This window comes from Gambusia affinis, linkage group LG01 (genome assembly GCF_019740435.1).
Source record: "Gambusia affinis linkage group LG01, SWU_Gaff_1.0, whole genome shotgun sequence".
Taxonomy (NCBI): Eukaryota; Metazoa; Chordata; class Actinopteri; order Cyprinodontiformes; family Poeciliidae; genus Gambusia; species Gambusia affinis.
This window is the reverse complement of record NC_057868.1, coordinates 84,211-106,415: the sequence shown is the minus strand read 5'-3', so window position 1 is coordinate 106,415 and position 22,205 is coordinate 84,211. Positions and strand designations below refer to the sequence as shown.

At 38.5% G+C, this 22,205-nt stretch overlaps 2 protein-coding genes across 4 annotated transcripts in view; one reads left to right on the top strand and one right to left on the bottom strand.

The window, feature by feature from the left end:
• The window catches only part of mtor (mechanistic target of rapamycin kinase), a 133,853-nt gene that overhangs the window by 60,020 nt on the left and 51,628 nt on the right, over positions 1 to 22,205 (top strand). For all 3 annotated transcript variants that reach the window (XM_044117457.1, XM_044117467.1, XM_044117449.1), the window contains 2 exons: positions 19,201 to 19,276; positions 21,357 to 21,496. In XM_044117457.1, coding sequence (XP_043973392.1) covers positions 19,201 to 19,276; positions 21,357 to 21,496 — 216 coding nt within the window. The remainder of the gene's footprint in view (positions 1 to 19,200; positions 19,277 to 21,356; positions 21,497 to 22,205) is intronic.
• Positions 356 to 3,761, bottom strand: angptl7 (angiopoietin-like 7). The gene is made up of 5 exons (XM_044117479.1): positions 3,268 to 3,761; positions 1,801 to 1,901; positions 1,519 to 1,713; positions 1,146 to 1,341; positions 356 to 1,044 (listed from the first exon to the last, which is right to left on the bottom strand). The coding sequence occupies exons 1-5, from the start codon at positions 3,623 to 3,625 to the stop codon at positions 875 to 877; spliced, it is 1,020 nt and encodes a 339-aa protein (XP_043973414.1). The 5' UTR covers positions 3,626 to 3,761; the 3' UTR covers positions 356 to 874.

Below are 22,205 nucleotides of genomic sequence, written 5' to 3'. Positions count from 1 at the left end.
GCTCTTGTATTCTTCTGCGTTAATTTTTGCCTATGGGATAAAAGTTGTGCTTTAAGTAAGATTTCAGTGAACATGTTGCTTAAAACTGATTTCTGGTGTTATAAAGGGAGCACTTGCTGTAAGAAATTCCTTCTAGGTCGTAAACAATAAAATGGTGTTTTGGTCTTCAAGTAGGAAACCTTAGTGGTATTTAACTAGACGGCACAACATGTGTGGTCTCTCTTTCCTGTATTTGTGTCATGTGTTTTAGGACCTTTGGGCAGGATGTCAGCTTCTGACCCTGGCAGAGTGCAAATCACTTCTGGGTTAACCACAGGGTAAAATGTTTCGCATGTAAATGAGACCTCGTGTCGTGTTTCTTTTAAAAAATATCTTTATTTTTCCATCACATTAAATGGCATCATTCAAAACCTGTACACATTTTACAAATTACATATTTCCATCATGACACTTCATCAGACACTACTTATTGGGAAAACCTTTTGTCATAGGTCATATCCCATCAACAATTCACAAACACTATTCTTTAAATCTTTAAATATGCCCTACAAGTGCCCCATGACCTCCACTATAACCAATATTAACTAAAACCCAACGTAGAGCTTTTATGAATTTGAGAAAACTGATTAAAATCCAGTCGCCCGTAAGGGACAGTGGTTTAAAATGGCATATTTAGTGCTTAAAAAAATTAAAACGTTACTAATGAATGCAAACCCCGCCCCCCCCCAACAATTTTCAAACACAAAATTGTTTGATTGTAAAAACAGGCCATCAAAAACTTTTTACTCGCCTTGCTCTTAAGTTGAAAACACAATTTGGTCGTAAAAGTGTTAAGAGAGATTTACGATCTTGATCCGGTAGACACAGCTGAGGCTTATGGTTGGAAACCCACCGGCCGGACCTTCATCTCCACTCTCTTCAGGGAGTAGTTGGGGCCGTGCCAGGCGTACCAAGTGATCCCGTCAGTACCCTTTGTGTGCTCACCGTAGCGATAAAGAACGCCGTTCAGGTTGGAGTCGGTGCAGCAGTTGTACCAGTAACCACCTAGGAACAGTGGAGGGAAAAGAAATAAGGATCTGCCTATGTTTTATCCACCTGTAATTACCTTTCTGGAAGCTTTGGCTACATCAGTGCCAGTAGATCACCTTTGCGCAGGGCAGCGCAGTCATCCACGCATTTGTCATTGTCCTTGTTCATGGTGCTGAAGTTGGTGTTGTTGTGGTAGCGTAGGGAGTTTCCGGCATTCCCGCTGTAGTTGGCGATGAAGAGCTTGTAGCTGTTGAGTTCATTACCTACAGTGAAAAAGCCATACTCAGCATAGCGTGTCTGTCCCTCCCAGTCCTGCGTTGAAGCACATATACAGTGATTTAGTCAGGAAGGGTTGTAAAAACAGAGGTTATTGGCTCTCCATCTCTGCAATTAGTAAGATTTATTACTAATTTTTATACTCAATATGGTTCTGTCTGCTTGCTTTTGGCTATGAAATGGTTCATGCTCAACACAAGTTCCAACACTTACCTCCAGCTCAATCCGCAGTGTGCTGGGTTGCCTCGTTAGGCGGAAGATGTGGTCGTTGCCCAGCCAGAAGTCTCCGCGAATGGATCCAAAGCCGTTTTTGTACTGCTTCCAGTCTCGGTTGAAGGAAGTCAGGCCAATTTTGCGCCGCTGAATCAGAGTCCAACCCCCTCCGTTTGTCTCCATATCGCAGAAGACCTGAAACAGAAGAGCGTTTGTTTTCCTGCATCGCTATTGAATGCTAAGTGGAAAAGGAACTGCTCTGAACTCAAACCGTGGACTTACGCTAAGCTCAGGTGCACCCAGGAACTCGTCTTTAGGGAGCTTGTACTCGCCAGAGATCTTGTAGTTTTTTTCATAAAGGGATGCGCAGTCATATATGGCATCTGGAAAGGAAGGACATCAAGATATTCTAAAAGCATATCCACTTTCATGAGCAGATTTCACAAAAGGGGTTCCTATAAATTCAGCTTTATGGTTGTCTGAGTAACTTTACAGATGCAAAAATGGCTTTTTGACTCTCATCAAAAGCAAAAGAAATGGAATGAATCTGCACTATGTGCTACATGCTTTTTGTAGGTTCCTCTTTCCTGGTATGGTGATATAATTAAAAGCTTTCTGAGGTCATTATGAGCTTTATAGCTGTTGAGAACTGAAGAACCCCATCAACATTTTTTAATCTGTGCATCACTTCCTGTCCTGCTCTCCAATCCCAGATTGACTCAAGCTATAGAAAGGCCTCTCTGTTCTCTCCTCCTGAATCATACATGTGGCTCCATTAGACCACACAGCAAAAGCACCAGAAACAACAGAAGGCCCAATTACTGTTTTGATTGGTTGGGTTGAGTCTCTGAGTGCATACGGGAGCTATGCATGCAGACGGGACTCTGTATTTTTCAAATTAATGCTTTATCCTGCTGCTGTGCAGCTTGCCGTGTGCACTGTAATCTACCTGACTACTGATTCGCAGCCGCTCATGGGGCCTACAAAGCACAGATAATTACAGTACTTTGCAGCTGAAGTAAATGCATTCCAGTGGAGAGATGGATATCTTTCAAAAAATTTGCTACTTGCTAGTAAAATAAAAACTCAACAGGATAACTTGAGTAGAGATTTACTAATCAATCCTTTAGAAATCAGTATGGGTGATTTTTTTTCTTCATTGGTGTTCAAGATCTTAAAATACTGCAAAATCAGACTTTACTACCACTACTCATTTAAGACGCAACACTAAGAACTCCTATAGTTTAGTCTATCAACCATCAACTTTGGTACATTGTTTTGAGATTAGTTATAACTTAGATCAGGAAGATGATCTTGGATTTTTTTTTTTATTCCATGTTTTCCAAACTTGTACCTTATTAAAATAATCTGCAACATTTCAAGTCTCTTTTATTTGTCATAGATGCTATTGAAGTTGGTTAGAGTTGGAATCAGGAGCTCAGAGCTCAAAGAAAACCAGAAATCGGTATTGGCTAGGTAAGACATGATCTGTGCACCCATAAATTTTAACATAAGTGTTACTTCTTCCGTATTTCTAGACCATGCGTGAAAGATTTAACAACAGCTGTCCAACAACAGTCTGAAGAAGTAACAGGTTAAGCTGAACTGTAAATGGTAGTAATTTTCTCCACATGTGGCTAATTTTCACCTTTCTCGAGTGGTTAACAATCACAGAAATATGCCTCAAGTTGATTCAAACAATTGCTATTCATATAAAACTCCAGCTAAAACATGACACCCTCTTTTCACCTGAGAAAGTCTGGGTTACCGACTGCAGAGTTTGGAGATGCATGATCTCCACGCGATTGTTCATCTCTGAGTACTTGCTCTCTGCCTCAGTGACCCGGCCCTCCAGCTGGTGGTCCTGCTTGTCCAGGTCCATGATTTGCCTCACAACGTTCATCATGTCCGTCTTCTGCTTGCGGCCCAACTCCTCGAGCAGGCTGGTCAGGTTGGCCACCTGGACCTTGAGTGAGCGCACCTCATCGCAGCACTGAACCTTAGGGGGCTTGGAGGGAGCCGGCTTCTTCTTGGGGTTCTGGGCCCCGGTCCTTAGTAGGAGCAGTGTGACGCCTACAGCTAGTATGCTCAAATTGATTTTAGTCATGTCTAGATACGTTAATCCTTTAAGACTTGGTGCTTTTTAAATGTTTTTTTAAAGAGCTTTTGTTTCTGAAAGAAGTCAAAAGGCAACGTTTTAGTGCTGCTAACCCAGGCTCTGTCCTTTTTCCCTCAAGTCCTGCTCTGGATCAGCATCTTAAATATTCTGCTTGTAGGCCCTCCCCCTCCTTACTGGTGTGCACCAGTCCTTATGCTGACCCTCTCCAACCATGTGGGTGGAGGACCTCTTTTTTTTTTTTTATTATTGTTTTTTCAACCCCTTCTCTCCTATACGTCACCTCCCTCCCCCCAAACTTTCACCCATGCTGTACGGGAATTGCCCACACATCCGTTCTCTTTGTTCAGTGTAAGCTTTCTGGGTAGTAATGACTATTTTCGCCATGTTGCTGGGATATTATAATAGCCTACTGTCTGAACTTGCAGCAGTTTTTTTGTCAGTGCTTTGAAACGTTTAACCTTACAGGGAATTGTTAAAAGAAACTCAAATGTGACTTGGGCATCATGAATGGTTGGTTTGTGGAGAGGAACAGCTGCAGGTAATTTCCCTGCCTCTTGTCACACTTAACCTATCATTTAATGACATATTTGATGTAATCCTGATGGCTAACCATTTTTCCTACAAATCTGGTCTTCATTGCTAAAAAAAAACCAAACGTGTGAAGTCTCTAAGTGCTCTTAATTATCGGCTTTGGGTTCGGTGAGGGTCGTGTTTTCTAGCAGATGTTTGTGATCACATGTTATTTCACTAAACCTAGTGTCATTATTTTATTTAGGTAATTTATTTGTTTATTTAATTCATTTGCAGTTTAAAATAAATATTTCACATTGATATAAAGTTTTGAATGAAATGGAATAGAAAAATAATCTACCTCCTTTCTCAAAAGCAACTAAGCATCAATCAACCATCCACCTTTAAACAGAAAACAGGCAGTGTATTAAAAAAATACTATACATATATATTATCTTTTCAATTATGCAGCACTCAGGCAGTATGCTTCATTGTGCTGTAATAAAATATAGTATTTTATTATTTTCTTAAAAGTAAAACCAAATCTTCTCTTTAGTTTGTTTAGACAGATTCTCCCATAAGCAGATACACAATGTTCCATTTGTTTATTTTTGACTTTGGGTTTTTTATTATTAAACTTCTAGGAAACAACCATTTAAGTTGTTGAAATGTCTTCAAAGGAAGGTGAACTAAGGTAATCTTCCTTTAGTTGTTAAAATTCACAGTTTTACCTTTTTGTATAAAGTTTGACTGGTTACCTAAATTACGTTATGACATTTTGGATAGAATAAATTTAAACCTCTTTAATTTTCCTTTAACTCCATTTGAAATCTTTTTTTTTATCACTGTCTTTTTATTGAGTTTTTTCCTTTAACACATACAGTTTGTGAATACAAAGAAGTGTTTATCCAACACATACATAAAATAATACACACAGAAAAAATAATCCCTCCAAAGTAATCCCATTTAGCCCATCCAGGTCACTGCCCAGTACGTCCACCCACTACATTTCTATCCCTGACAGAAATGGAACACATTTTAATATAATTAATTAACTTAATTAATCTGGAGCATTATTGTATGTTTTGAAATGAATCAAGAAAGGGTCCCCATGTTTTTTCAAATTTACCAGTTGAGTGTTGAAAAGAACATCTAATTCTTTCCAGTTTCAAACACGACGTAACCACCGCTCCGGCCAACCCGGACATCGTACGAAAAACATCTGTCCTGAACTGACCAAGAGCGGGGCAGGACCAGTACATATGAACAGTTTTGCATTTGTCGCATTATGGGTGACTTCTGGATAGAAACGAGATTGTTTGCTTTTGGAGAGATGGGCTCTATGTACTATTTTGAACTGAATGAGACAATGGCGCGCCCACAGAGATGTTGTATTCACCAGTTTAAGTATAGAGTCCCATGGCTCATCCAGTATAGATATATTCAAGTCTTCTTCCCATGAAGTTTTAAGTTCAGGTCAGGAGGTCTCTTTCATAGTCAACATTTTATTATAAAGCCACGAAACCAGCCCTTTACGAGTCGGGTTCAATAATAGGATGGTTACCAATAGTGTATGCTCTCGCAGAGAAACTGAGCCTGATAAGTGAGACTGACTAAAGTTTCTGGTTTGAAAATATCTAAAAAAATGGGATTTAGGTAAACCATATTTATTGCTAAGGGCCTGAAAGGACGCCAAATTCTTCTCTATGAAAAGGTCCTTAATATAAGTAAGCCTCCTCCGGTGCCACTCTAGGAACACCCCATCCTGAACAGATGATTTGAAAAAAAATGGTTAAATGGACTTAAGAGGGAAAAGTCGTGAAGTTTAAAGTATTTCCTAAATTAGCCCCATATTTTCAGCGAGTGTTTCACTACAGGGTTTAAAATAGCGTTAGATGAAGAGAGTGAAAGTGGGGAACTGAGCAAAGCCGGAATGAATATTTTGTTACCACTGCGAAGATGGTTTGGAAATAAAAAGTAAAAGGTCATCTGCATAAAGCGACACTTTATGTTCTACATCATTCCTCCAATTGCTGGAAATCGCTTTACTGGTTTTAAGTGAAATCTCTTTCAATTAGGAAGAAAATATTTGGGTGGTGGCAAGTACACCTAATCATAAACATATTAAAAGACTGTAATGTCTTTAAGATTTAAAATGTATTAAAATTTAGATACTTACAGATGATACTATCAGTTTTGATGTATTGAAGCTGTACTCTTACATACAATTTCGATTGAAATTCTTTCAGATCTAAGAAAAGCTCTTCAGACACAGTGTATTATGTATGTATATGTGTAATATATGAATTAATTTGCAGATACCGTTTGCATTTTATTAGAATGTGAAGTAATGTAATTATTTGACCTGCTGAGATTAGCCATTATTAGCTTTAAATAAACGTGCTTTGTAGAGGTCTTCTCAGTAGGGGAGGAAGCATAATGGAGTAATTATTGAAGCGCTGCGTTTAAAAATAATAAAAGAAATTTGCTCACTTGATTAAATACTGTATGATTTTTGCAATTGCCAGTAGGAGTTATATTTTCTAACACTTGTGTTTGGACAGACTACAAAGCCGTGTTGAAAGCAGAGCATGTTGTTTCTGCTATTTCAACCTCTACAACCCCAGCTTTCCTTGTTATTTAAGATTAATAACAATTTTTGTAAAATTACTACCTCTTGAGTTTTTTCTCTTAAAAGTCTCTACTGTGACTTTCACTGAGTGTTGGAAGAAAAAAATACCTTCATGTTTTCTTCACTTTTCTTTTCTTCTCATCCCTCCTTCTCTGACATGCTAAAAGTTATTCTCTTTGTTTTGATGGTGCAGTTAAAATGAATTAATAGATATTTATTCATAACAACAAGGGGCTATGAATGTATTTTGACAGAAAATGCATCTTTATCTTATACTTTCTTTTTCTACCATTAAACTTACATTTTCTGTTTTGTCATTTCGGAGATTCTGAATATGATCCTAAATGTTTGGCTTCAGATGTGGTCCATAAATGAACCGTCAAAAGCTACAACATCTTGAGAAAATGAGAGGTAAAAATAGTTTTTCGTAACATGAAAGGGACATCTGGTTGATACCAGGTTTTCATTTATTGCCCAAATATTTTATGAAATACTACATAAGCAGAAACCTCATGTTTCTAACATCAGAATGCTTTATTTATATCTCTGTCTTCTAACACTTTGATAGAAACAAACAATGATAATACACCAAAATCCATAATGCATCATCTTTGTATCATGGAAACTACTTCAAGAGCACAAAATAATGACTCTTCATTTTCCTAAGGATTACAAAATAAGTGTGCTTCCATTGTGTTGATGTCTCACAGAATTGGCAGTAAATATTTGGATGTGGTCTCCTTTTTCCAAGACTCTGTGTTCCCTAAATGTTGCTGGCCACTTTTTTTTTTTTTTTTACAAAGGGTCACTGGTGTTTCATTTCCTCCTTTTTTCCTCACTTTTAAAAACTTTTCAAAAACATCTAGCTTGTTGTTTACTTATAAAGATTCATGTCTTAGTTCATTTTCTGTAACCAGTAATGTCAGAATTGGTTAGATGCTAAACTTTATAGATTTCTACCCAAAAACACTATAACGTATTTTGTGCCAGCAGGTGGCAATGTGGATTATTAGCAAAATTCAAAATTAAAAAGAAAATCCTGAGCGTGGTTCAAGCAGTGCTTGGCAGAAAAATCTACCAAAACAACTCTTGTTTCAGTCTTTAGCTTCTTCTATTCAGCATTAGAAGTTTATTGTAGAGAGAAACAGAGTGAATGACAGATGAGAGATCACACATGCACAAAAATGCCTGCATTTTTGATGTGGCTTCTTGGACAAAAGCAGTCATGGGCATGAACAAAGCTGGCCTCTACGTCATCGTGTTTGAAAATCTCCAGATATCTAGGTCACATGTGTACAGCACGTTTGGAATTTTTAAACTCTACCTATTGTAAAAGTTTAAAACAATATACACATTTGTTTCTATAAAGACTCACACACGTATATACATATACACATGATGTGTGTATTTTTTATATATATATACATGCATACTTCATAACAATGTATAAAAGATAACTATCAACGAAGGAACAATAATAAGCATAAAACATGCCAAATTAAGAATAACAAACTTTATCAGTTCAAACATATTTAAATTTGTTTTTAGGTCTTTAGCTAGTTTTTAAGGTTATGATCTGGTCAAAGACCTCTAATAAGGTATAGTGTAATGCTTAAATCTAGTTAGAAAATGTTTTGCATGAATTGTTTTTACAATCAATGTAATAGTTTGTGTTTATGAAGTGATTTATTTTAGACGAAAATCACACAGTGACTATGACTTCATGCTTCTGCTATTAATTGTTCTGATGCTTTTGACGTGGAGGACGGGAGACTGGAAGGAACCTGAAGTATAAGGACTGGACAGCTTATGAGTGCTTTGCTAGTTGTTGTAAGAAAAGAAGTTGCAAGAGAGATTGGAAAACTATTTACATTATGCAACAATTTGCTTAGTGGTAAACTCATGCCAGTTGGTGGAAAAAACAGTGTGAGCATTTTGAGCTGGTTCTTCTGGAACCATCCTGCTTTTTGTTTTCTTTTATGGGACCATGTAAAATGGTGACAGAACCAGAACAATTTAAAATATAACTAAAAAAAGCTTCTATTTTATTGACACCTAGCCAATAAATAAAATGGCTGATATCCATCAAGCTTTTTCACACCAATTCACTAAATTAGTATATTTTTGGAAAAACTCATTTATTTCAGGAACTTTATCTCCAAAGTAAACAAAATATAGATTCCTTACACACAGATAAATATTTGAAAACCTTTATTTCTATGAATTATGATGATTTTCCTCTTAGTGGTTGTGAAAACACAACATTTGAAATTAGATTACATAAGAACAATAAAAAAAACAGGTAATGCTGAAATATGGTCTTAATGAAAATTATGTTTAGTGTCTTGAGGGGTGTTATTTTAAAAGGAATCTTTACTCTGAGAAACAGAAAATAGGAGGCCTCTGCTTCACATTTGAATTTAGTTAATATGACTATCCATCAATCTCAAAGTGTTCCTATAATTCTTAACCGTAAGGCGTTTATGTGTGTCAGTGCTTCTTGGTAAACTGAAGATCACTTTCCTTCCTGGATTCTCTTATGACTCTACCTGCTGTTTGAGTCACATCCGACTGCCAGCAGTTCTCTCCGGAGGGATTCCTTTGCCTGGGCTCTGTCATTTAGTATTAGTTCAGTTCCAGTTACTGACACTTTTTATGTCAAGCACTTTTTTTTTTTTTTTTTTTTATCCTTGCAACAGCATCTTAATCACCATTCCCTCTATGCTCAAGTTTCATTATGGTCTGTATGAAGAGTATAAGGCTCTTGCTGGAAGTAGACCTGCAACTTTCACCAAACCTCCACTGTTAAAATTACTTCCTCAAAAACACTAGACATTTTCCATCAAGTAAGTTTTTTCCTTCCTAAAACACAAAAACAAACCAAACTTACAAAAGTTTTTTTTTTGTACTGTTTTAACAAATAAACAATCTTCCATTCAGTTCAACCTTATAAGTAGAGATACAAAGGAGATCACTGAATCAGTCACTTAGTTACTTTCCAAATTAAGTAATCAGTAATCTAACAAAGTTACGTTTTCAAGGAGTAATCAGTAATCCGATAAAAGTTACTTTTTCAAATCAATCAAATCAATCAAACTTTATTTGTATAGCACATTTCAGCAGCAAGGCATTTCAAAGTGCTTTACATCAAATCAAACACAAAAATACAATGCAACATAGAATCAACAATAAAAACACAACATAGTCAGATTCCGTCAATAAATTTGCAATTGATTACGTTTTGAATACAACTCTAAACAAGTGGGTTTTTAGTTGAGATTTAAAGGAAGTCAGTGTTTCAGCTGTTTTACAGTTTTCTGGAAGTTTGTTCCAGATTTTTGGTGCATAGATGCTAAATGCCGCTTCTCCTCGTTTGGTTTTGGTTCTGGGGATGCAGAGCAGAACCAGAACCAGAACCTGAGAGGTCTGGAAGGTTGATACAATAACAGCAGATCTTTAATGTATTGTGGTGCTAAACCATTCAGTGATTTATAAACTAACAACAGTATTTTAAAGTCTATTCTTTGAGCTACAGGGAGCCAGTGGAGAGACTTTAAAACTGGTGTTATGTGCTCTATCTTCCTGGTTTTAGTGAGAACACGAGCAGCAGCATTCTGGATCAAATCAATTCTGTTTGATTGATTTGTTGGACAGGCCTGTGAAGACGCCGTTACAATAATCAATACGACTGAAGATAAAGGCATTGGTTGAGTTTCTCTAGATCTGGCTGAGACATTAGTCCTTTAATCCTGGAAATGTTCTTCAGGTGATAGAAGGCCGTCTTTGTGACTGTCTTTACGTGGCTCTGGAGATTCAGGTCAGAGTCCATCACTACTCCCAGGTTTCGGGCCTGATCGCTGAATTTTAGTTGTAACAACTGAAGCTGTGCACTGACTCTAGATTGTTCCTCTTTAGGTCCAAAAATAATAACTTCAGTTTTGTTTTTGTTCAGCTGGAGGAAGTTTTGGCACATCCACACATTTATCTGTTCTAAACATCTGTTCAGTGATTGGATGGGTTCTGAGTCTCCTGGTGACATCGTAATGTAGAGCTGTGTGTCATCTGCATAGTTATGGTAGCTAATATTATTTCCTGTTATAACCTGAGCTAGTGGGAGCATATAGATATTGAATAAGTAACTATGCCATCACTGCATGTTGGTAGGAGGATGTTAGCATGTTGGCAGCATAGCATAATGTTAGCATGATGGTAACGTGGTGGTAGCATGATAGTACCATGATGGCAGCATGTTTGTAACATGATGGTAGCTTGAAGACAGCATGTTGGCAGTATGTTGGTAGCATGAATGTACATGATGGCAGCATGATGACCATCATCTCTGTCCATCATTTCCTGGACGATCCGTCCCGCTGTGTTTTTCTTATTGTTAAGTTAACAAGCAATTATAAATTATGTTAACATCATGATAGTATGATGTTATCATCATACTATTATGTTGGCAACATGATGGTAACATGATGGTACTATGATGGCAGCATGTTGGTAACATGATAGTAGCATGATGATAGCATGTTGGTAGCATGTTGGTGGCATGATGGTACTATGATGGCAGCATGTTGGTAACATGATAGTAGCATGATGATAGCATGTTGGTAGCATGTTGGTGGCATGATGGTACTATGATGGCAGCATGTTGGTAACATGATAGTAGCATGATGATAGCATGTTGGTAGCATGTTGGTGGCATGATGATACCTACCTGAACAAAGTGGGAAGTTGTTGTACATCAGTTTGTCCCATGACACAACCTTTAACTGGCCGTTCAATCTTGAGATTCTTTGTAAACGATACCCTCACTTCATACAGTGAACAGCTGTTAATTCTGTTATTTTCAAAAGGTATCTTTAGTCTGAGAAACAGAAAATAGGAGGCCTCTGCTTCATATTTGAATTTAGTCAATATGACTATCCATTGATCTCAAGGTATTCCTATAATTCTTAACCTTAAGGCATCTAAAGCTGTTGGATGTAATGACAGTGTATGAGCTATAATGGTAAAATTGTAACTCTGCTGTAAATATTTGAGCTCAAAGGTTATTTACAATTTCCTCAGCTGGAAAGTCATTGAGAGTGGAAAATAACATGTAGTGCTACGTTCATAAGCCATTATATAATCATCATTCACCTCCGACTTGGACACTGGAGGCAATCAGCCAAATTGCTGTAAAGTTTCAAAATAATAGCCTTAGCAGCCTTCAGTATCCTTGTTAAAGCTGATCACGTTTAGAGGTAAAATAAACTGTAATGAGGGCCATGGTATGTACTGGTGTATCCTCCGGTTTTAAGAGTTGCAGACTTCAGACACTGTAAGGCCATCCAGAAGTCTCGTCGACTAAGCCAGGCATGGCTGCCAGCTGTTGTCTGTTGTCCTGTACTGAATGCTCAAGTTGTTCCTGTCCATGTGCCATCCTATAAACCCCAAAAGCTGGGACAAACAACAGTACAGAGGAAGAGGACTGATTCAGTGCTCTCCTTTGTGAATAGCTTTCTGGTGTAAGCACCGCTGCCCTTTAACTTTGCCTCGGAGAGAGATTTCGTGACTCCGAGACATTAACCGGTTGGAACAAAAGCCTCTTGTGCCAACATTTACAGGGTTCTGTTTGATCTTTTTTCAATTTTGTTGCCAGTTAAGTTTGTTTGGCTTTGGTTATAGGAATAACTGTAATCTTGTCTTGTCTCGTGTCTTTATGCATTTAAAATGACTTTCATATGGTTTCAAGATACATGCAGTAAATGTAACTTTCAGTCACTATCCAATTTGTAAAGAATAAGTTAGTGTCTGCTGTTTTTTCCATCTTTCAAGGCAAAAATCAGCAGACATGGCGCTATGAAACAAACGTATCTATGATACTCTACATCTGTTTTCAAAATGTGATGTTTAAAGCTTCAGTTTGTGCATCTGTTTCACCATAGTAATCACAGCATTCCAATGGGGTTAACGCTTTTTTCCTTCTTGGGCTGCTGGAGACTCTTTGTTCTGCTGACCTTTTGACTGGAAGGTGAAGCTCCCTGGAGGTACCTGTTAGAGCAGAGTCCCAATGTGCTTACAGTTTATTGCTCACAGGCATAGAATCACTTGGTCCATGTCTCAGGAGCTTCCTAACATGTCTGCTGTTTCCCTACAAGTCTAATTTTCACAGGTGCTACTTTTGCTGTTTTATTTTCTTTTACTTCCTCTTTTTGTTCTCACGCTTTATATCCCAAACCTGTAACCAGTCCAGAGCAATGCAGACATGCCTTGTAAAGGTGTTGACTGGAGCTAGTAAGAAAGTATGATTACCCACAGTAGATCAAATTCATACATGGCTACTGACAAAGGAAGTGTCATAAGTTCCAGTTAGAGGTGGTGAGGTAGACACGATGGACCCAGGTCTGTAGAATGAATTATGATTTTAATGAGGAAGTGTACAGAAAATCCAGGCAGCACAGTTGAGCGATGAGACAAGGCAAACACATACACTGGCAGCATTGGTGGTACTAAACTAAAGCACAACATGATAGTAAAGACACGACTAGGATCCGACAGAGAGCAGGGGACACAAGTGGGATTAAATACACAGGGAAGGTAATCAGGGGAAACAGACACTAACAGCTGGGATTAGTCAAGGGGTGAACAAGTCACAGGAACTAAATAAACACACAGAAAACCCAAATCGTCACAGTACAGCCCCCTCTAGGGCTGCTTCAAGACGCCCAAAACAAAAACCACCCAACCAGGGTGGGCAGAGGGGCGCCAGGCAGAGAGTCAGAGTCCAAATAAACACAAAGAAAACAAACTCAGTACACAACAAAAAGCAATCCGCTTCCTCCATCAAGTCCATCCATGGGAGACAAGGGGACGAGTTCCGCAGAGCAATGAGACAATTTGTGGCCACCTCAAAGTGTGTCTGGGCAGAGCAGGGTTGAGCCAATATGTTGATAAAATTTGTGACCTCCCACATAAGGCGGTCCAAGTTGCTGGGTCCATTTGTAGTTTTTTTCTTATTTTTTCTTGTCACGAACCTCACCTTTACTTTTGGTCGGGTCCTTCTGTCAAAGTTGTGGTTATAGGTAGTGAGGTAGATGCGGTGGACCCAGGTTTGTAGAATGAATGATGATTTTAATGATACAGTGTACAGAAAATCCAGGCAGCACAGGTGAGCGATGAGACAAGAGAAACGCAGACACTGGTAATACTAAACAAAAGCACGACAGGACGGTAAACACATGGCCTGTATCCGACCTGGAGCAGGGGACACAAGTGGGATTAAATACACGGGGAAGGTAATCAGGGGAAACAGGACACAGCTGGGATCAATCAAGGGGTGGACTGGAACTAAATAAATGAACAGAAAACCCAAATCCTCACAGGAAGAAACTACAACTCTTAGAGCAACATTAACAAGCTACATTACAGTTTGCTAAAGAACTCTTGGAATAACTGAACCTTAACTTTTGGAGATGTCCTGTGGTTAGGTCTGTCACAGTACGGAATAAATCAATTAATCGCAGATCAATTGCATGATTTATCATTTCTATTGTTTCTCTCTTTTTCTCACAAAACCTGGATGATGAAGTCTTCAGTCTGCTGCTGCTGCTTCATAATTCATTTAATTGTTTCTGTTTATTTATCTTGGATATTTAAAATATCTTCTTCTACCAATGTTAAATCTTTATTAGAATTTAAAGTTTATTCATTTCTGAGAATATGTTCATGGATTATTTTGCCATTACTATTAAATTACCTGAAAATGATCTCAAAACAACAATATTATTGTAACAATAATGTTGTTTTGAGATCATTTCATTTTGTATTGCAACAACTTCTGGGACAATTTATCATCCAAAAAATGATGATAGGCTCATGTGTGGTCTGATGACACTACAGTTCAGGCATTTGGCCATAATGACTGTCGTTACATTTGGAGCCACAGAGCATCATCCTATCAGTGAAGTATGAAGGAGGAAACGTCATGCTATAAGAGGGACTGCTGCACTTCACAGATTTCATGGCATCATGAGGAAAGAACAGGCTGAATTTTTCATAATTCCATTAAACTATTGGAAGAAGCTCGTTAAGCATGTCCGAATCTCTAAATATTTAACTAACCATGTGTTTGGAATACTGGCACAGTATTCCAAAGCAATATTCTAACTGACGTAAACCTGGAAAAGTTTGATTTAAACTAATGTCAGTGAGCAAAAAAAAAAAAAAAGAAAAAATGGTTGGGTGGGTTTTGTACAAATTTAGTTTCAAGTGCACATATTTTATGGTGTACTCAATAAAATTATCAATAGATAATATGATTTTTGTAATGATTATTTTATGCCAAATATGTAGCAGATCCCAACAGTTTGGAGTAAAAATTGGCTGCAGTTAGAAGATTTAAGCTCTTCAAGGAAACCAGATTTATGCTTAAATGACTCAAGGATTTTGTTTCTCTGATTTCTTTTTCTGTTTCAGTTTATTTTTTATTGGCTTGTTTTTTATTATAAAAGAATGAGCCTACATTAGTCATGTGTGTTTCTTACCAACATTAGTAATCTAGTATAATTTCCTGTCAAAACTCAGCCATGCTTTTACTGTCATGAGGTGTGGTGATGATGGCGGTGAGGCAAACGCAGTAGACCCAGATGAGGTGAGATGAGGAGTTTAATGGTGATAAATAAACAGTAAACAGTCCACAGACCTGGCAGCACTGCTGAGCGGAAGGCTAATGCTCACAACAGGTAGCAACAGGCGATGACGGACGAACACAGACGTAGCAAGACGTGACTCGACAATAGAAGACGTAACAAGACGTAGGACCCGACGAAGACAGACACACACAGGTGACACTAAATACACAAGAGGAAATCAGGGAACGAGATACACCTGGGGACTAATCACGGGGAGACAGGACAACACAGAGACTCAGACACACAGGAAACTAGAAATAAACATACAGAGAAACACAGAACACAACATTTACAAATGTTCGGCTCAACAAGTGAGAATGTTCTTCCATTAAATTCCATCTGTTCTTAATTCTGCCTCTTAGTGGCCTCTCTCCACAAGTCAACAAGTTGGTTGACATGTTTTCTCATAAACATGAGCTCATCTTACCGATTCCATTCCTTAATCATTTGTCCAAGCGCCCTTCAGCTGGGGGTCTGTGTTTTAGAAATAATGTTTCGATTCATCTGTTCTCCAACATTCTGCACAGCTTTAGGACTGCCTTCTATGTTCTATATCAATCAATTTGTTTCTCTCCACCAGAGATGTTATTGATTGCATTCTGACTAGTTGTTGCATGATTGGTTCCTACAATGAAAACAAGTGTCAGACTGTGTCTGTAGTTTTTCCATTCAGCATGGAGTAGGAACAATTGGTTAATAATGCATGTATTAATTCATAAAAGTTTTCATCCAAACAAAATAAAACAAAAAATTAAAACAAAATTTTTTGTGAATTTCACTATTTCACTAATATACTGCCAATTTCATTAATTTCATGTCTGCGTTCAGTGTGCTTCAACGTCTTTACCTGCTTCCTAAACTTATTTGATCAAAAACAAAATATTCTATGTATAATCCAAAAATCCTTTTTGTTATCCCTCTGCACTTTCTCTAGGCATGTTAGAGACCAAGCATGTATTTGTGTGAAAGCCTTTAGAAATTTGGTTTGTGTAATTTGGCATGTGAAAAATAGTGGATTGACTTTTTATAATGATAATCCCTCCCAAAATTAAAAATGTTGAATACAGTAGAACAGCTTGAAACTTCAAAAATGAAAGAAGATACTGGTATTCTTTAATGGAGTAAAGAACAATATGTGATTTAACAGTATATGAATGAATATATTTTTGACATTACTGAATCAGTATGTCTTTCCAGCATTCACTCAGAATCCCACATTGAGCATTCTCTGTTTCCTTCCCTCAGAACTTCCAGTTTCATTGGTCAGCCATCATTGGCTTGCAGCTGTGATGCAGATCTTTTTCACCGATTTCTTTTGATTTGGTGACGTTGAGAATAACGTGGTGTGACCTTCCATCTCCACTGCAGTTTTAACACACTTGATGTTCACATTTGAGGGAAGCTTCCTTCTCCACTTAAAGCTGCAGTATCTAACTTATCTGACATTAGCATATTTAGCATTGCCCACAGGAGCGTGATTGAAAGTGCCAAGACCCTCCTCCTGGCTCTGATTGGTTGTTTTTCGTTGGAGCGGTGCATTAATGTTGACTGCAATAGTAACACTGGGAGAAGGTGGAGGAAGTTGATTTCTTCTCAGAGCATATGAGTGATGTTATACTATCACAAAATGATAGTTTTATCAAATGTGTAAAAAGAACATTTGTTTTTGTAATAAAAGTTACCTACTTGGAACCAGTCTCCTTGAGAGGGGCTGGACATACTTCCACTCTGGAGTTGCCCAAGGGGGGCTACGGGAGAGTGCTCCTCCTCCCTTGTTCTGCTGGGGGACTTCAACGCTCGCGTGGGCAATGACAGTGAGACCTGGAGGGGCGTGGTTGGGAGGAACGGCCCCAATTACACCGATCTGAATTCGAGTGGTGTTCTGTTCTTGGACTTCTGTGCCCGTCATGGATTATCCATAACGAACACCACGTGCAAACATAAGGGTGTCCATAAGTGCACTTGGCACCAGGACACCCTAGGCCGCAGTTCGATGATCGACTTTGTCATCGTTTCATCGGATCTGTGGCCGTATATCTTGGACACCCGGGTGAAGAGAGGTGCGGAACTGTCCACTGACCACTACCTGGTGGTGAGTTGGCTCCGCTGGTGGCAGAGGATGCCGGTCAGACCTGGCAGGCCCAAACGTGCTGTGAGGATCTGATGGGAACGTCTGGCGGAATCCCCTGTGAGACGGAGCTTTAACTTCCATTTCCGGCAGAACTTCGAACACGTCTGAGTGGTCCGTGTTCCGTGCCTCCATTGTTGAGGCGGCCTATCGGAGCTGTGGCCGCAAGGTTGTTGGTGCTTGTCGTGGCAGCAACCCTCGAACCCGTTGGTGGACACCTTCAGTGAGGGATGCCGTCAGGCTCAAGAAGGAGTCCTATCGGGTCTTTTTGGCCTCTGGGACTCCAGAAGCAGCTGATAGGTACCAGCGGGCGAAGCGGCATCCTGCCCGGGTGGTTGCTGAGGCAAAAACTTGGGTGTCAGAGGAGTTTGGAGAGGCCATGGAGAAAGACTTCCGTACGGCTTCGAGGCGATTCTGGTCCACCATCCGGCATCTCAGGAGGGGGAAGCAGTGCAGCACCAACACTGTTTACAGTGGGGATGGTGTGCTGCTGACCTCAATTTGGGATGTTGTGGGCCGGTGGGCAGAATACTTCGAAGACCTCCTCAATCCCACCAACATGCCCTCCACATGAGGCTGATGCCGTTCATCAGCCTTTGCCCTGCTGTCCTCAGGAGCTTGCCTGTATACCAGTGCTCTTCCCTGCGTTTTACAGATGCATTGGACCGGCCTGCGCATGGCTTTCTTCATTTGATGAAATATAATAGACTTGTGGTTAAAATGAGTGTGTCCAGATGTAGCAGCGGTATGGGTGACTGGAGGGTTTACAGTGGGAATTTGTGGTGTCTTGATAGACAACTCGTCACCCGTTGAAGCAGTGTGACAAACGTCAGGAGGCATTCTTGCTTTTTACAATAAATCTCAGTGGGAAGATGAAACATTTATTTTGTGGTGTCAAAACACATTGAGGCAGCTGTTAAGACGTAGTGGTTTGGCTATGAGTGCGTCACTGCTGTAGGTAGCTCTTCAGGAGCCTGGATTGAGTCTACTTTCATCTGACTTCGAATTTATGCAGCATTTGATTTTAAGGAGATGTTTGCTTTCATTCTCCTAGCCTGATACTGATCAAACTGCTCAAAATAAAATCTGTAAGCCTGTTACAATAAACAATAAATTAAAATTAGCTTTCCATTTCGACAACCATGTTTAAAGCTGGCATTTTGAGAAACGCTACAAACACCCGGTATGAAGTAATTCATTTGCACTTTCTACCACTTTTGCCTGTTTGCCCTGTTTATACAACTTCGTAATCAATTTTAAATATTGTTGTTTTGTTTGTTTATTTAGATATTTAACATGTTTTCCAGTTCTGGTGTTAAATGCATTTTAAAATCTTTTTAAAATCTTTTTTTAAAATCTTTCAGAGCAGTAATGCATATTATTATTATTTATTATTATTATTATTATTATTATTATTATTATTATTATTATTATTATTATTATTATTATTATTATATTAGTTGAAAATGTTGTCAAAATGGAAATATTATTGTTAATCACAATAATCTCTGGGACAATTTACCTTCCATCAGAAGAAGTTACGGCCTCAGGCCTTTTTGTCAGACTCTTTGTAAAATGACACTAATGACATCAGATTATTTGCTCCATCTTGCAGCATCAACAACAAACTGCAGCAGCCAGAGGCAGCATCAGGAGTCCTAGAATATGCAATGAAACATTTTGGTGAACTGGTGAGTAATTTTTTTTTTCTCTTCTATATACAAAGGCACCTGGAAGTTGGTTATGTTGCTAATGAAGCAAATGTTCAGATGTATACAGTATATTATTTCATGATGAACAGAACTCAATGTCTGGGATTTGGTTTTGTCACTGCTAACGGTCGCAAGAGTTCACACATGTTCGGACCAAATTTATTATTTTATTGTTTTGAGACACATAAGCGTCCAGTGGTCTGTATTGGACACATTTTGCTCTACTTGTCTTCCTCATGTACATATTTGGACACAGAGATGGTAGATCTATAGGGTTATTTTCCTTTTCCATGTGCTGCACATTATGAACACATTGTTGTTAATGAGCAGCATGTGGAAAAGCCATCTGCTGTATTAATCTGCAGCAAAGGGCAAGGAGAAGAAGGTTTTTTTCTTTAATTGACTGAATGTTTGACTTCTCTTGTACTTTGCAAATATTTTAAGTGCTTCTGCAACTGGGTCTTTTTTAAAGCTTTGAAGCAATTTAAAGCTTTATCCCTGGGAATACAAACATAACTTTTATCATAACAGTAATAGTTTGTCTACTATTAAAGTTAAATATTGAATATTTTCTCTTTCCCTCCAGGCAAGGGTTTTTTCTCTCTGGCATTCTTTCCTCTACAAACTGAAAGTTTAAAGCTCTTCAGTATTTCCAGCAGTGCTCTGGCGTATTTCATCTTAACTGTGGATGGGCCTGGTCATCATATGAAATGACTGTCCAACGATAGACATTAATTGGACATGACCAGACATAGTTTCCACATATATTACATAAGAAATAAAGAGAATCTTGTTATTCTCCTTTGAATCCAGTTTACAAGATTTACTAGCTGTGGTCTCTACTTTTACCATTAAAAAATATACACATTTTGATCTGCAATATTCTGATTTGTTTTTTTATATTTGCTGTATCTTTCACATAAGTGGAAGGCATTAACATTGAGGACATTTTAGCATTGAGATGTTATTTTAGGCTTGAATGTCTTTAGTCATAGGCTAGCTCCTTCTAGCACAACCTCAACACAACAATAGTCTTTTCCAATGTCCAATCAGATCATTTAGAAGCAGAAATAACCCCCCAGTGGGCAGAGAGAAGCAGCTTTGTTGTCCATTGCTGTTCATTGTAGATGTCAATTATGCATCAGACTATGGTAGGCGTGATAAAATGTGGAAATGTTGTTGTGAATATGTCCAATTTATTAGTGTAGTATTTGTTGCTTCTCGGGTGGGGCTAGAATATTATTTATAATGTTAAAATACAACACTGTAACATTATAAATAATGTTTGTTCTAAACTGTAAGCAGTATTTTGTTGAGTGTGTAGTTTAGTGAGTATGTAGTTCTGGAACCGTGGTTCTTTCTGTGCATTTTTGCCTTCTGTAAAAGCTCTGAAAAGACTCATTAAAAATAGCTTCACTGTGACGTGCAGAGTAACTGTGTTTATAAGTTGACCATTTGGAAAGCTTTAATGTGGGAGGATGGAAGCTTTTCCTTTCAATTACTTTAACAACAAGGCATCAGGAAGCAGTCCCTGTTGTTAACGTTGATGGGTCCCTGAGATGATGACAGAACCCACTCATCAGATACAGCATGTGGCTTTATCCAGCCAATAAAGCCATGTTGATGAACTGCCTTAGCTAGCTTTGACTGTAAACTGACTGTGCATTTGACTGTTTTGACTCTAAACTTGATTATTTTTGAAACATCAATAACTTGATTTACATACTTGTCCTTCTCTTTGGGAAAAGTTCAGTAATCATTCAGGTTCCCAAGAAATCAAGTCCATGTGTTAATAATGATGTTGGTTTGTTTACTTGCTGGAATATGTATTATGTGTTTCGGATTTAACTGTAGTGCTCACATTTCTTTTTTTGTTGCCAGTGTATTTAGTTCTTTTAGCAGGTTTGTTTAATGGTGGTGTATTAGACAAATCTTTTCCCTGGGTGGACAATAAGGCATAAATCAATCTGTCTAAATGGAGAGGGAAGGTTAAAATAAAACTGAAGTATGTATGTGTTTTTTTATCTGCTACCTACTGTGTGTATTTTTCTTTCTTTAGGAAATCCAAGCCACTTGGTATGAGAAGCTTCATGAGTGGGAGGACGCCCTGGTGGCTTATGACAAGAAGATTGACATGAACAAAGAGGATCCGGAGCTGATCCTGGGCAGGATGCGCTGTTTGGAGGCCTTAGGGGAATGGTATGTTATTCATTAGACAATTCCACATCCACACATTTACTTTAGCTTTTGATATAAGATCGAAGTTTTGGGGTTCTTGGGCTTTTGGTCGAGCCTCAGCTGAAACAAATAAAGTGAGCATCTGAGGTTTTGGCTGTTTCATCTCCCACTTTTCCTGGCTTTCAGTGATTACGCAACCTGTTCTAATGAGTCCTGTCATTTGGTCTCCCCTGTGGTCGCTCTGATTTGACCGACGCAGTTTTACTAGAAAATGTGTTAACTGACATGGAGAGCCTGTAAGAGGCTGAAGTGAGACTTCACCACAGCTGAGGCTTGACTTCATAACACCCCCACTCAGTGTGGAAGGACATCTTTTAGGAAAAATAAAGTCACAGGAAGTCCAAAGAGTCCATATCAATGGATCGCCAAGGAATTTATGACACAAACCAGACCTTGATTTGCTTATGTAGCCATTTTTGGGGGCAGCCTGCGATTCATAAGAAAATGATTCCAAAGATTTACAAGATAATATTTCATCCCACCTTGAGTTTCGTGTTTGCATCTGGATGGATAGAAGCTGGAGAGGATTTACCAGATGACCTAGTGGTGAGCCAGGATGGAGCTACATATAGTTACGCATTGACATTGTACAGGCCTTCCAGTTATTTACCTAAAATTGGAAAAATGATTGTTAAAGTGCAATTTATGTCTATTAGAGTGAAAATCAAAT